A 14,597-nucleotide genomic window follows, 5' to 3' on the forward strand; every position below is an offset into this window, starting at 1 on the left:
CATAGGGCTAAAATCACATATTCAATAAAGCTGAAGCAGAATATACGTGATAGTATTGTACAGTATAGAAGGCAACTTTTACAATTAGCCAGTTTGTCATGTCATGCTGTTTGAGTCACTTTAAGTTGATGGGATGACTGATCCTTTTCAGTTTGCGGGGCCTCAGCAGCAGCAGCAGCAGCAGCAGCAGTTTCGTAGTGTTGATCGAGGCTTACCTTACGTTGTCAAACACCGCCCCTCTGTGGCAAAGAAATAACCCAACGTCCACCTTCTTGAGATATAAACATGCCTTGTTTTTTTTAACAGTACTTGTGATATTTATCTTTTTTTTTTTTTTTAGATTTATAGTACTGTATCTGAGTGAAAACGCGACTTTAAAGACTAGTGTGATCTTTTCCATGAGACTTGTCCTTGACATAACGAACACGAAACTACATTTCCCAGAATGCCATGGGCTAATTTTGACGCAAATTTTGAGATAAAGGCACCCTGTCAAATTTCGACCGTTAGTGACGCCGAAGCCAGTGAAGAAGGCGTGCGTGCAGCTGCTCTGCGGGGTCGTTTTCCTCCAAATATACAAAGAAATTCACTATACGAACCCAACCGACGCTGGATCAGTAACGATGGCTGAAGGCGATAACAAAAGCGCAAATATGCTAGTGAGTATTAACCTAATGATTCCTGCGAATTTAAAGGGGTCTGTGTTAAAGGGTGTGTTTGCAACTGTAAAGTTAGCATAAACTGTGCTCGCTAACGTGATGGTGTTTACGTTACGTAGCTAAAGATGGCCTTTATGTGTACATTTGTTCAATTAGCCTGGACTTTGTACCGCCAACCTAACTAGCGAGTTGGCTTTAATCGCTGATCCGACCATCCGTCATGGTGCTACCGCTAGGCTACGACGGTGACAGCGGAGGCAGCTAACATCAGCTAACGCTAGCTGCCAGCTAAGCTAGCCACTAAGCTAGCTTCAACAGGGACGTTTACCCTTCGTAAGCTTGCTACTGGCCTCTAACGCTAACTTTTTAGCCCTTGTACCTGAGATAGAATGCATGACATCGAATATTGACAATTCCACGCGATTAAAGATAGGTGCGGTTACTGCTGCTCATTTCCTTTTCCCTGCGTTGAGGCTTAAACTGCACAGTCACATCATTAACGAGAAATTCCGTTATCGATACGTTGCTTATCGCTGAAGGCACACACCCATCGTAGACTTGTGACTTTTAGCATCGATACATTGATATTCTTTAGATTCAGAATACATTGTAGTGGTACAGCCAACGTTAGCTAGTTTTCACAAGCACTTACGACGATGCATTACAAATGTCTGCAACAAGGCAAACGGATATTACCTCAATTCCCCTTTTTTTAATTGAAGAGGTTACAAAAACCTAAATGTCAAATAATGTGATAATTGCCTTCGGTTTCACCTTGAGATGCACCGTAAAATCATAATTATAAAAATGCATTAATTATATAATATGATATCCAAACAGTTTGATAAAGCTTATGTAAAAGAGGAAATGTATGTAATGTAAAAGCATTCGTCTCCTTGTCAGGGGAGTGTACTGCAGATTGTCTAGAATGAATATGGGAAAGTGCGTTCTTTGGAGAGATCCCCCTTAACTCCCAAATTGTGCTGACATTATAGAAATGTTGAGTTTGAAGAACAGTTGGTAATGTTTGTGATTTTGTGTTGAGGCTCAGGAAACGGCCCAGCTGGAGGAGCAGCTGCAGGGCTGGGGTGAGGTGATCCTGGCTGGGGATCGCGTTGTGCGCTGGGAGAAGCCCTGGTTCCCTGGAGCCCTGATGGGTGGCACCACCGTGCTCTTCCTGTGAGTCCATTTTACTGTGTGCTGCACTGCAGGCTCACACACACACACAGGGGCACATAGCTGGGATAGCACACATTTCCTCCCTCTCAGCAGTGACACATCTGTAACAAGACAAAGGGTATCTACATCAATAAGTTGCTCGACACTGCTTCAAAATCCAAATCGCAGATGAAGGAAAGTGTTAAAACAACTGGGTTGTAATGTTAAGCTTTGCCCACTTTCTGAAACTTGGAAGGAAACAATGTAGATTATACCAGATTAGATTTTGTAAATTGTAAAGTTCTTTTGTTTGTCAGAGCAATTCTTGGATCACATTGCAGGAAATGACTAGAACACTAACACATTGTTTTCTGTGTGGTTACTGAATGCCTTTTGCTAACAACAATCCTTTTTTTTTTTTTTTTATTTCCCCTAAACAGGAATTTAAAAATATAACTGAACCTCTTTTAAAAAATCATCTTTTAACATTACAGCATACATACGCAGGGATTTCTGATTCATAACAGGCAGCTATTTTGAAATTACAATAAGATGAGGGAAAGTGAAAGTCTTAATCCGTGCCTGGATTATACAAAATGCTCTTTGTTCCAGAGTACTGGTTCATACCCATGACCGCCTGCTTTGTCTTCCTCCTTCTCCAGGCTGATTTACTACTTGGACCCTTCAGTGCTGACTGGGCTCTCCTGCTCCGTCATGCTGCTCTGCCTGGCCGACTACCTGGTGCCCACCCTCGCACCCAGAGTCTTTGGCTCAAATAAGTGGTGAGTGCCTTAGGATAAAAGTCATGTTGGGGATTAAATGGGTTTTCCATCAGACCGTAAAACATGTTTATTTCTCACCTATAAAATGTGCCCTTCTGTTTTGGATTTCAAGGTCATTTTCCCAAAGTTTTGCAAAGTCTAGCAGCATCCAAGCCAATCTTTCCAGATTTTCTTGTTTCAGAACAAAAACCTTGTTGCAAGCACTGAGCATGCACGATTTTGGATGGCATTGCTGGCCTGAGAAATAACAGATTAACATTGACACTTGGATATGTGTCTTCCTCTATTCGACTCAGTGATTTTATTTTTATATTATGGTGTGTGTGTGTGTGTGTGTGATTAGAAAATGCATCATGACTGGATGTCACACCAGTTCGCTTGAGATGAACAATAATCAATGAGAACAAACTCTGCAAGAAGCACTTTGAGGGGAAAGTGTAGTTCTACAGCGTACTGCAAATGAAGCTGCAGGAGAAATCTGAGCCTTGTTCTTTTGCTTTCTCGGCGGTACCAAGAGCTCATTAATAGTGATATTAAACTGGAACTAAATCATCAGTTTGAGATTAGCTTGGTTCTTTTGATCTCAGTTCTCGTCTGCTCGGAGCCTTTTCAGACTCACTTCGGAAGAAAATAGGAGTTTGTGCCATCACTAATATGATAGTCTAAGTGTGTTCACCTAAATACCGTCTCACAGGGCATCTGACCACTTCATGCAGCTTTGACATTACATAGTTTCTTGACTCAGCTGTGTGTATGTGATGTTGAGAATCAGACACCCAGGACAGGATAGAGTAACAGCCTGCAGTTGGCACAGTGTTTGTGGATGTCCATCTTTCATCGGCCGCCTTCAGCTTCTCAATATATATCCCTTCATCAGCAGAGCGTGACCTGCACCCTTTTGCACTGCTGCTCATTCCACTGGCCAAACCACAGACATGCTGTTCAAGGAGGAGCAGCAGTTAATTATTTAGATAATGAGTAGATTACACTGTATTTTTTTCATGCTACACTTGATATTAATTGAATTTGAGTCATTCAAAAGCACTTGCGTTTTATCAGGGTTTAGTCATGGAGGAAGTTAAGTGGGCTGATGAGTATTAACTCACATGCCTGACAGCGTTTACATTTAGATATGTCAGGAAAGTCTAGCTGTTCAGTACAGACTGAAGACGGTTTACGATTATGCTGTGTAGCTCAAGCTGCTGATTCACTGAGCCTGCAGCAGAGTCAGCCGGATCACAGGAGTGTGAGTCTGTTTGAACGGAGCTATTAAAGTCTGGTCATGGTCCCCATTTGGCTTCCTGACAACAAGGACAGAAATACGGAACGATGGCTAAGCAGAAAGTGAAGGCCACTTCTCCCAGCTGCTCTCCTTCTGTCCTCCAGTCGAGACCTTCAGTAGAGACATAACTCTTCACTCTCCTTCACTGTAGTCTCACAGCACTGTGACATAGAAACGCAGCATGTCTTCTGTCCCTATAGCTTTGTAAGGAGAGAAAGAATTGACACTGTGCCTCAGGTCTTTTGTCTCAAATTTGTTTTGTCCAATCAACAGGATAAAATCCCTGAAAGGCTTACTATGCTAAAGACAAAGAAAACCGATAAATTATTATATTTAAGAACTCAGAACCAGTGAATTTCTTGCACTCTTTCTTAACATTAAGAGAAATTAACAATTTTTCTGTAAAGTCACTAATCAAGTGACATTTTAGCTCTGAAGGAGATGATATGAACAGTCTGATGAAACCAGGGAGTTTTCTTTATTTGGTCATGATGTTTAAAAGGTTACTGCAACAACGATGGCTCTCCAGTTATGAAAGAGGGAAGTTTACTACTATTAACAAGTGAGGAAAGCTGTCGTGATTTGACAAACCGTACTGTACTCATCAGTTTCCTCTTGATGGAAAAGGTTATAGAGCTGTTGGTCTGGAAACCATCCATCGCTTCTGCCAGGATGCATCAAGTTGTGTTTTTAATCAAGCCCTCGACATTTTCCCCGTTCACAGGACCACCGAGCAGCAGCAGCGTTTCCATGAGATCTGCGGTAATCTGGTGAAGACCCAGCGTCGGGTCGTGGGCTGGTGGAAACGTCTCTGTGCCCTCAAGGAGGAGAAGCCCAAAATGGTAAATGAAAATATAAAACTGAAACTAATCTGTTGGTTAGCACACACTGTAGAAATCACCCATAGAGCTTTGCAGTAAATGGAGCCCTCCTGTTCTTTTCACAATAGTGAACTTTCTCTGTGCTCCTAGATAAAAATATCCTCAGCTGATTTGGCTTTGCTGCCCCACTTAGAAACCCTTAAACTGGGTTACAGTGTGTGATAACCCGGTTTTTCACAGTGTGCTTTAACACTATTGGACGCAGTCGTGAATTCAATGACAGCTTTGTTGGTTCTTTCAAAATGTTCCGCTAATTGCATTATGTTGCAGTACATCTGTGGAATGATTCTTTGAAACTCATTTAATGATTATGTGCGTGCAGTCGGGTGTGTTATAGGCTGACTGTCATGTGACCTCTCTGCTCTCCACAGTACTTCGCCTCAGTGATCAGCAGCCTGCTGGCAGTTGCCTGGATTGGACAGCAGGTGCACAACCTGTTCCTCACCTATCTGATCGGTGAGTTGGTAATCTTATCTGGATTGGCTTTTGTTTTATTGAATGTTTTCTTTCACTTAATTATAACAGAGTGTGTGAGTATAAAGAGCGAGCATCAAAGATGAAATCATTCTAATCCTGCTGTTACGAGACGTGATCATCATCATCATCGTCCAGTCTTTTTCTTTTAAATGTTTTCAGAAATCTGTCGTTCTTTAACACAAAATGCAAATATGATTATTGAGGTTGTTGGGTTTTGGTTACAAGTGTTGAGTTACGAGAAGGTGTAAACTTTTGAACACAGAGTAAAGTGTTTGACAGTGATGACCTTCAGTGTTTTTAAAATGTCTTCTGTGGTTTCCTGCATATCAGACACTAGTCACACAATCAGAAACAGGAAGTAATAGTTGTTTGTCAGCTGCAACTGTCACTGCTTGTCATGAGTTTTTATTTCAAAGTGTGGGTCTTGGCCTAGAATAGACCCCAAAAACATTTCTCACTTTCTTTTACTATGTGTGATGGCACACTTTGCAACATTTACATTCATTTCTCAGGGAATAAAGCATGGATTTTGGTCTTAAGTGGCTGGTAGCCATGAGTGAGTCCAAAAGGGGACTGTTTGTATTTGATGTGTTCAGAGGCCGCTGTTATGCGTGTATGTTGTAACTCTGGAGTTCAAACTGCAGAATTCCTGCTGTTGAAAGGCTTTTTTTCTTCTTCCCCTCCCCATGACATCAGCGCTGCCCATGATTACAAAGTTTCCTGTTGCGGTGACTCAGAAGTGCAGCAGTAATGTAGATCAATACTTGCACCCCTGAGACACCAGACAGGAACAGACGTATTCAGTAAGTGTGGTCATTGTTAAAACGACATGCTCTCAGGAAACCGTTTAACTCATCACACTTTACTGCTAATTAAGGTCACGATTGCAACTGTCAGACCTGTACCTTTTTTTTTTTTTTTTTTCTTATTGTCCAGCCAGCATCCTGTTGGGTAAATAGTTGCTCACCTCTAGAATAAACATCTGCATAAAAGATTGCGTAGGTGGAGGGCACTTGCAGTAATCTGGCTCCCATTGAGGCTGAGAGACTGTTTCCAAATAATCTGCAGGACGCAGAGAAAAGAAGATCCGTGTGAATGAATGAGACTCAAAGAGGAGAAATCACAGGGAGTACCACCCGCCTCCCTGGATGATGGGCAGTTCAAGGATTATTTCTCATATTAGGATGAGCGGCGTTACGCTGCACAGGTGCCTGCAGGGAGAATGACAGTTGGTGAGTCAGTAGGTTGGCTGGCTGTTTGGGAGACAGTCATCAGCTACATGGGCTGAGACTTGTTAAGCAGGGCTGTAAACTAACTTTTTGGCTCACCTGCCGAGGGGACCGGTTGATGAAATAATCTACCGGCCAAGTCAATTTTTTACCGGCCAAATAATAAATTGCCTCTTTTTGTTGCATATACATCTGTTTCAGTACTTTTCATGGAGATAACAGTATTATATACCAATACATGCTTAGAAAAGAGGCCAAAATATTATTTAGAAATACATTTTAATATTATTAATTACATTTCATAACATTGCAAATTGAAAACTTTAAGAGTGCAAAACTTTGACAAAGGAAACACTCATTAATTAACTATCAGGCTCTGTAATAGACTTGTCAGTGGCGACTGTATCATAATAACATTTACACTGGATTTGATGGTTTTACACGTTTTGTGACGTGACAACTGTTCTCATATTAAGCCACTTGGTTATCAAACTGAAACCTAATTGAAGGAAGTCGTATAGAAATGATGCGCAACTTAAGTACAACTTCCCTCAGCTCATGAGTTAGAGGTGTCGTCATTGCTGCGCTCGAATCACAGTCACTGCGCCAAACTACGTTGCTTCTGAGGGGAACTATTTTCTACAGCGGTGACGTCGGGGGAGCTACTTCAGTGCGACACACAACAAATAGCCGGTTTAGCACTGAAGTTTGCTACCATCATAATTTATCACTTTACAGCTACTACAATGTTTTGCTATATCATGCATAATTTATTGCAAGAGCACGACTATCGGGACAAACATTTACCTGCCCCGTGGCATGTATCCCTCCAAAATTAAGTCGCCAGGGGAATATTTTAGTCGAATTTGGCGAGTGGCGACCGCTAGTTTACAGCCCTGTTAAGTATTCAAATGATGGGAAAAGCTTGAAGAGAAAATGACTTCAGAGGGAGCATGACCAAGACAACAAAGTGTTCTTTATTTTAATCTCTGATCAAGTTTCTATTGAGGTTTACTTGGTTCACCAGCTGTATTAAAGAAGCCGTCTGTTCACCAGCCTGTACTGATTCGATCAGCTGATCACATACAGACAGAAGGCTCTGATGCCGTTGGGTGTGTTCGTAATTGCATAACTTTATTACTTCAAGTACATACTGCTGCATGTAGTCTGCATACAATTGGGACATATTACTTTGTGCGCTTTGACCCTCGACAGTCTTGCTTCTATATCTGTCGCAGCCTAAGCTCAAAGTCTTTAGGACATACTTGATCTTTTTCTGGCATACTAAGTGGTATGATAGTGTGGGTAATGGAATGCAGGGATAGACTTTACTTGGGTGGGTCCACCACGTGTGTTCATGGCTGCCAAAGTATATTTGGCAACGCATTGTAACATGTGTTTTGTTTTGCTTTTTGTTTTTATTTTTAAAGAGAGAATTTCAGAAACTCTTTAAGTGGTTGTCTAATTATTTCAAAAGTAAATAAAACATTTTTAGCAGCGTTTTTAATGCAATGTTAAATAAGAAAATGCAAAAATTAAAGGGAATTGGAGCCGTAAGTTGTATGGATTGTGACTGACTATGAACCCCGTTTCATCATCACCCACTAACTGCTCTAGGATAGTTTTACTAAGAGAATTTATTGTATTCCTTTTATCTTTAATTGCAGATTTACCTAAAGGGAATCGGAAAAAACTCCTTTTTTTTTTTTTTTTTTTTTTTTTGAAAGGATTATGAAGTCTGTATTAAACGTCAGTGGGAATATCTGGACTGTGCTTTTAAAGATGCAGTTTATGTGTCAAACTAAGACTGTATGATAATGAAAGTGCACATTTACAAGAGCTGGTCACGAGTTTATATGATTTAAAATCTGATCTGGTGTTTCTGTGTCCTCTGCAGTGAGCTTCCTCCTGCTGCTGCCAGGCCTGAACCAGCACGGCGTCATCACCAAGTACGCGTCGATGGCCAAGCGGGAGATCAACAAACTGCTCAAACAGAAGGAGAAGAAGAACGAGTAGATGAAAGTGTGGATGGAAATCTCTGAAAGATGAGCCATTACATGAAAAGGAACGTGGAAGGAAGTCATTTGAAGAAAAGAGAGGAGAGTTTCAAGTTGAAAAAGGGCCTCCCGCTCGCTTGGTCTCTGCCACAGAGGAAGACACACGTCGTTATTTTATTTTCACACATTGGATAAGTTTCATTTCTCCTCCCACTTGTTGACACTTCAGCCTCATCACCCACTTGATTATTTTTTTAAATCATTTTTTCTAATTTATCTTCATGCATGCAGCAACCACAAGTTTATCTGATGCTGTCACATGTTCATGCACAACGATGAAATGCTCAGAACTACACATGCTCCCCTGCCACGTACACAAAGGTTAAATCTTCCTTCTGTTTCCTAGTTTAAGTGTGCTTCATTTTAAGATGTCAGTAATGCTTGTAAGCCATTCCCTCTTAGACAAAGTGACTACTGAGCAGTTTTTGTAGCATTACTGCATCATTTTAACCTCTCAGATGCCTCACAGTAATTTTTTTTTTTTTTCAGGATTTGTCACATAAGAACAGGTCATGTAAATCGTACCTACCTTACACTTCTGCTTTGGTTGTTTTTAAAAAATAGTGTTGACAATTAAACTGGATTTAAAGCGGAGCTCGTCAGGAGTGAAACTGTGTCTAGAAACAAGCCTACTGCTGTACCGCTGCTAGCTGGACTCTGTGGTCTATTAGCTCTTCTATAAAGCCCCACAGTGTGTTACTGTCGTGGGGTGTCTCTGTGTAAATAGACCTCTCCCTGACTCTGTCCCTGTCAGTCATCTTTTCCTCTGTTCTTGTTATTTATCTGTGTTCTTTCCTCCTCTGTCTCCTCGTTTATGGTCTCATCACTGTCTTTAACTCATTTCATTATTTGTCTTTATTGGAGATCTTTACGAAGTGAATAAAGTTTGATTTAAATGAAGTTTTGCCCTCCTTTTGTTTTCTTGGTTTAGCAGCTGTATTTTCATGGCTTTAATGGTTTATGGTCTAAAAAATTTTGATTTTTTTGTCCTGAGTGGTCTAGATGAAAGGTCATTTGGTGGTAATCTGCCTGTTGGATTTCATTTCTTTTGAATTTGTTTCTTTATGTTCACCTCTTGGCTTGGCCACCACACTTAAAGCAACTATTAAATTAATTTCATCTGAATTACCCAAACTGCTCTTCATGAGAAACGTTTGGGGAACAGAGTTTAATTTTCTTTGAAGAACGGGTACCATTTTGAAATATTGCGTTCCTCTTTGGATAAAAGTATTTTTGGACACGCTGTCATCAGGAGGTAGACTTCATGTTAATATTATTGCTTTTACTTTGTAGAGTGAATTTCACTTTTCCAAAATGAGGTGCTGATAAAGAAAAAGCAAATGTGGAAATCTACAACAAAAAAGGCTTTTTTTTTTTTTAGATTCTAAATCGTCATTAAATGTCCTAAAATGAGACAAACCCAGTAAAAACCTCTCGTGAAGGCACGAAACTGAAACACTGCTGCCACAAAATCGATGCTTCATGTGATGACTGACCTTATGATGTAATGTACTGTAATATTTACAAAGTGACAATGTTTGAAGTTTAGTTATTCATTTAGGATTTAACTCTTCTCAAATTATATTTGTATAATTCTACTGATCTGAACAGTGGAAATGTAAACATACTTTTTTGTTGTTGAAGTGAAATATTGATCACATGATGGTGATGAAGGCTTGTTGGAGGGGACTGCTGCCTGAATCAGCTGAGGAATAAACACATTTCTACCTTTCAGCAAATGCAAGAAAATGGTATTTTTCCATAAACATAAGATATAAAAATAGTTTGTCATTCCAAACAACGACACACGTCAGATGATACTGACACCAGATGGCTGAAATCTTTAGCCTGTCTCTTTGATATGACATTTTTATTGATCTACAAAACACACTGATCAGGGGGATAACAGGTTAGAGTGAGGAGACTTATTTCCAACACTTTCTTGGTCACAGGACGTTACAAGACAAAACATGTCATAAAGTGAAACCAGCTTTAAAACGGTATGACATCAGTGGAAAATAACCAAATACAACACAAAGACTTCCAGCCTGTATAACCTGTCACGTCACCCTGTAAATAATTCATAATGACACAGAGGCTTCCTGAGACAGCAGACCTGACAGACTCGTTGATTCTGTTTCTCCTCATTACAGTAAAAGAATAAACCAAACAAGACATTTTCACGAGGCCTCTGGTCGCTCTTCTTTCCCTCCTTCAGACTGAGCTCCCATCGTGACTGAGACTCTGGTTGTTTCCCTCCAGAGCTGTTCCCAGTTTTTACAAGTTCCTAGAGAGATATGTCTGCAGACATGCCACACTATTCTCTGTAATCTGCTGCAAGTCTGATGCATTTAACTCAGGCCAAATGTAATCTTTGACTCATCTGATTATCTCTGATATAAAGAGAGTTGTGTCACAGACGGAGAAACCAGCTCTTCACTGGGACTTTCCCAGTTAGAATTTCCAGCAGCACATGTTGTTCATCCTTAAAGGAGTCAAGAATGATAGATGTGCATATTTTTATTGTGCAGTGGTTTCCTGTCAGTCACTACAGTGTACAGATGTTGTGTTGAGCGTCAGTAGAGTCTGAGTGAGCAGCAGTCGGTCTCCCAGCGCCTCGCCGCCCACAGCAGCCGGTCTCTGGACCGTCTGCTGGGATTCCCTGGACCGGCCGTCTGCCTCTGTTCACCTACACAGGTGGATACGATAAAAAATAATACATTTTATTTACATTTTCATGGTATTATAAGACATTTTACATGTATTTTTTAAATAATATCTGAATATATTCAACGCACTACACCAGACCTAATCAACTGGAGCTGCAGCGCTTCAACAACCTCATTCTGACCCTTTGATCCAGAGATATTATCAGACACATCACAGATATATTATCAATTATATTATCAGAGATATTATCAGATACATCACAGATATATTATCAATTATATTATCAGAGATATTATCAGACACATCACAGATATATTATCAATTATATTATCAGAGATATTATCAGATACATCACAGATATATTATCAAATATACATGTTGTCTGATATGAGCCATTCATAATCATTCAATTCTTAAAAGAAAACCGTCCTCACATTAAATGAATGAAGTCTAAAGTTATTTTGTTTATGTCCTTATATAAATATGTTTATGTATTTCTGTGCTTTTATTAGATTATTCTTTATTGATTGATCAGTTTCTCTGTTTATTGTGTGTGTTTTTTGTTGTTATTTTAGCATGTGTTGTATTTTTCCAAATGATGTTTTATACATTTTTATTTTTTGGTTTCTGCAATCTTTCTGTCATCTTCTGATTGTATGTTTGTGTGCAAATAAAATAAAATATAAATAAGTAAATAAATACATTTCCAGTTAAGATTTACAGTTTCAAAATATTTGTTAGCGTATGTATTCTGCATTTATGAGAATATCCGTCGACTTATTGATATAATAATTTTTCTTTATTGGCAATATTGATATCTGCGTCAGCTCCAATAAATACCAGAATCAGTCGAGCTCTTCTTTGGTCATTAGTAGCCTCCATGGCACATTTTTATTTTTACCTTTTCTCTTCATAATAATTGTTTCTCAGTTCATAAAACTAAAAGCAGCAAAGTCTCAGTAAGTCTAAAAGCAGTAAGTCTCAGAAAATAGAGACAATAATACCAATAATCACAGTATTCGTTATTTGATCATGATCGTTCGTTTTCAGGAAAATGTATTGATTATTATGGATCAAATGTCCAGATTAGAGTGTAAAAATAGCTTTTTAATACAACACTGCTCAGCGATTGATAGTAACTAATATTCTGTGTGTTGCAGTTCCTCACTGTGGCCACTGGGGGGCAGTGAACACTCATAAATACATTCAGGTCAGCTCCCCAAACGACACAAGCACTTCCTGTAAAAACCTAAAAAAAAATATTTTAATATTCTGCCAGGTAAATACATAAAAGTAAATAAATCTATAAATTCACATTTATTAAAGGCCAGTGTTTATATTGTTTAAGTGTTTATTATAATTGAATTTTTCTTGGCTGAACCTGATCGCAGTAATGAAGAAGTAGCTGACACAAACTAAGAGTCAGAAACAAATGCAGGTGAGTTTTTGTGTTTCGATGTGTAAGTCTGTGTATTGATCACACTACCTGTCAGTATGTTGTGATGGTGCCACTGTGTCGGTCTGCCACCTGCCAGCTGTGGAGAGCCGTCAGTTACTGGGAGAGTGTGTTCTGTTCTGTGGGTGGTCCAGTACTCAGATGGACCCTGTGGGTTGGTGATCTCTCTGACAGCCTGCCCACTGCAGTACCGAGCCCAGTTTTCCTTCTTGGAGTCGGTCCTCTGGAGAGAGACGTAGGTACTGAAAGGTTTGATGGACCAGGACGTGACAGGTCACAGCTGCTTTGTTTCTTAAAAACTGATTTTTATTTACAGAATGAACTAACTGTGGTGGAAGAAGCTGTTCACAGAAACACCAGAACTCCTAGAAATAACAAGAAAGCAACATCTCACACCACGTCCTATCAAGAGAGCTGATACAGGGCTGACGAGACTGATCTATTATTGATTCAGGATGGCCTGTGGAGTCCATTGTAAACAAAAAAGTTATAGCTACATTCAGTGTTACTCAACAAAACATATTGTGTGTTTCCTTGTGTCAGAAAAAGTGAAAGTCACCTGTACAAAAAGGTTCCTGAGTTAAAGAATGAAAAGTACAAGTAAAAGTAAATAATACATATATGTACTGTATACTATCAGTTAAATAATAATTGTCTCGGACGATTTTTGATCAGTGTTTTTGTTTTTTTTATTTGATTGCCAATTAATTAATCTAAAATGCTGTAAATGTTGGCTCTGATGCAGCATGTCATCTGCAAAGTCACTAGTAGCCTATAATTAAGTTCAGTTGAGCTCACACATAAAAACTGCTCCACAACACCACTAAAGGTGTAAAACTCCACAGGAAACCTTTAATAGTTGTATCAGGTTGACATTTAAATATAAAACATTTATTTCAAGGCTGCCCTGGCTGAGATGGACTCTAATACCGACGTGTTACACAAACACAACAACAGACAGTTTGAAAACAAACGCCATAAAATCAGAAATGTGACTATAAAATCTCTACAAGAGTCAAATTCAAGATTTCATCACAGAAAGAATCTACACATTGTGACGTACTGATGATGTCACATGTTGAGTTTTGCAGCCTTACCGCTGTGACGTGTTCGGGCTCGTGCACTTGTTGACTGTGTGACTGAAGCGGGTCGGTGTTGGTTCTCAGATCCAGGCGTGCGCGGTGCTGCGACGGGAAGCTGGGATCTCTCAGATGGAAGATTAGAGGACGTCCGTCAGAAGACCTTCCAGAATAACTCTGACAAACACAAAGACAAAAAATGATGAAGACTGAGAATCATCCTCGACGGATCCACCTGACTCCAGGACCACGACCAGCAGGCTGACCTGGTTGTGGGTGGTGGTGTAGCACGGTGCCGTGTCACCAAAGTCTATCGTGCTCTGATGCAGATGCCTCGGACTGCTGATCTTTCCTTTACTTTGACAGCGACATCTATTGTGGGTCAACCTCTGGTCCATCAGGCTGTTCATGTCAACACCTCAGCCAAACCTCTGAGGGTTTCTGTTCGTGTCCAGACTGCAGTGTGAACCAGAACATACAGAAACGGGTCCACAGATCCTGCTGGATGAAATCTTAAGAATCATGTGGATGGATCAACAATGTGCTCCTTGTTGTTCAGCTAAACTTCTAAAAAGTTTGTTGCAACTCAACTGATTCACTCAATTCTTTTTCTGACAGACAAGTGGAGTCTGAACAGTCCAGCTAAGTGATGCTAATTCTGCTAAATATGAACATAAACCAGAACCTCAGTGTGGATTTTTCCTCTGACTGAGGTTGCGTATGTAAAGAATAAAGAATAAAGTTAAACCCACATGAAGAAACAAAGTGAATCAGTGATGATACCTCCCTCACCTGCCCTGCTGTCACCTACCTGAGGCCGGTCAGGCTGCGTCTGTGGGAGCTGTTGTCACGGTGACGAGAAAACAG

The 14,597-nt window shown here is 40.0% G+C and overlaps 2 protein-coding genes across 5 annotated transcripts; one reads left to right on the plus strand and one right to left on the minus strand.

Moving 5' to 3' along the window:
• The first annotated feature begins 495 nt into the window (after positions 1 to 495).
• arl6ip1 (ARL6 interacting reticulophagy regulator 1) lies at positions 496 to 9,425 on the plus strand. Its single transcript, XM_030406871.1, has 6 exons — positions 496 to 659; positions 1,705 to 1,838; positions 2,480 to 2,599; positions 4,606 to 4,723; positions 5,134 to 5,218; positions 8,366 to 9,425. Exons 1-6 carry the CDS (start codon positions 624 to 626, stop codon positions 8,482 to 8,484), a joined length of 612 nt encoding a protein of 203 aa, XP_030262731.1. The 5' UTR covers positions 496 to 623; the 3' UTR covers positions 8,485 to 9,425.
• A 1,605-nt stretch (positions 9,426 to 11,030) lies between these two features.
• On the minus strand, positions 11,031 to 14,588 carry LOC115575075 (uncharacterized). Of its 4 annotated transcripts, none has more exons than XM_030406872.1 (5): positions 14,542 to 14,588; positions 13,997 to 14,242; positions 13,749 to 13,907; positions 12,682 to 12,874; positions 11,031 to 11,214 (listed from the first exon to the last, which is right to left on the minus strand). In XM_030406872.1, the coding sequence occupies exons 2-5, from the start codon at positions 14,138 to 14,140 to the stop codon at positions 11,102 to 11,104; spliced, it is 609 nt and encodes a 202-aa protein (XP_030262732.1). In that variant the 5' UTR covers positions 14,141 to 14,242; positions 14,542 to 14,588; the 3' UTR covers positions 11,031 to 11,101. The 4 variants fall into 4 exon arrangements, with proteins under 4 accessions (XP_030262732.1, XP_030262733.1, XP_030262735.1 ...); XM_030406873.1 differs by having other exon boundaries at positions 13,997 to 14,231; positions 14,542 to 14,584; XM_030406875.1 differs by having other exon boundaries at positions 13,997 to 14,228; positions 14,542 to 14,580.
• Positions 14,589 to 14,597: the final 9 nt, after the last annotated feature.

This window comes from Sparus aurata, chromosome 23 (genome assembly GCF_900880675.1).
Source record: "Sparus aurata chromosome 23, fSpaAur1.1, whole genome shotgun sequence".
NCBI lineage: Eukaryota > Metazoa > Chordata > Actinopteri > Spariformes > Sparidae > Sparus > Sparus aurata.

What these genes read in the sequence shown, in the direction of transcription:
- arl6ip1 (XM_030406871.1), top strand. Translation starts at nt 624, where the DNA reads ATGGCTGAAGGCGATAACAAAAGCGCAAATATGCTA. An exon ending in ACAAAAGCGCAAATATGCTA is followed by an intron (nt 660 to 1,704) that starts GTGAGTATTAAC and finishes TTTTGTGTTGAG; the next exon opens with GCTCAGGAAACGGCCCAGCT. An exon ending in GGCACCACCGTGCTCTTCCT is followed by an intron (nt 1,839 to 2,479) that starts GTGAGTCCATTT and finishes CTCCTTCTCCAG; the next exon opens with GCTGATTTACTACTTGGACC.
- LOC115575075 (XM_030406872.1), bottom strand. Translation starts at nt 14,140, where the DNA reads ATGAACAGCCTGATGGACCAGAGGTTGACCCACAATAGATGTCGCTGT. An exon ending in AGCCCGAACACGTCACAGCG is followed by an intron (nt 12,875 to 13,748) that starts GTAAGGCTGCAA and finishes GTCTCTCTCCAG; the next exon opens with AGGACCGACTCCAAGAAGGA. An exon ending in CCATCACAACATACTGACAG is followed by an intron (nt 11,215 to 12,681) that starts GTAGTGTGATCA and finishes CCACCTGTGTAG; the next exon opens with GTGAACAGAGGCAGACGGCC.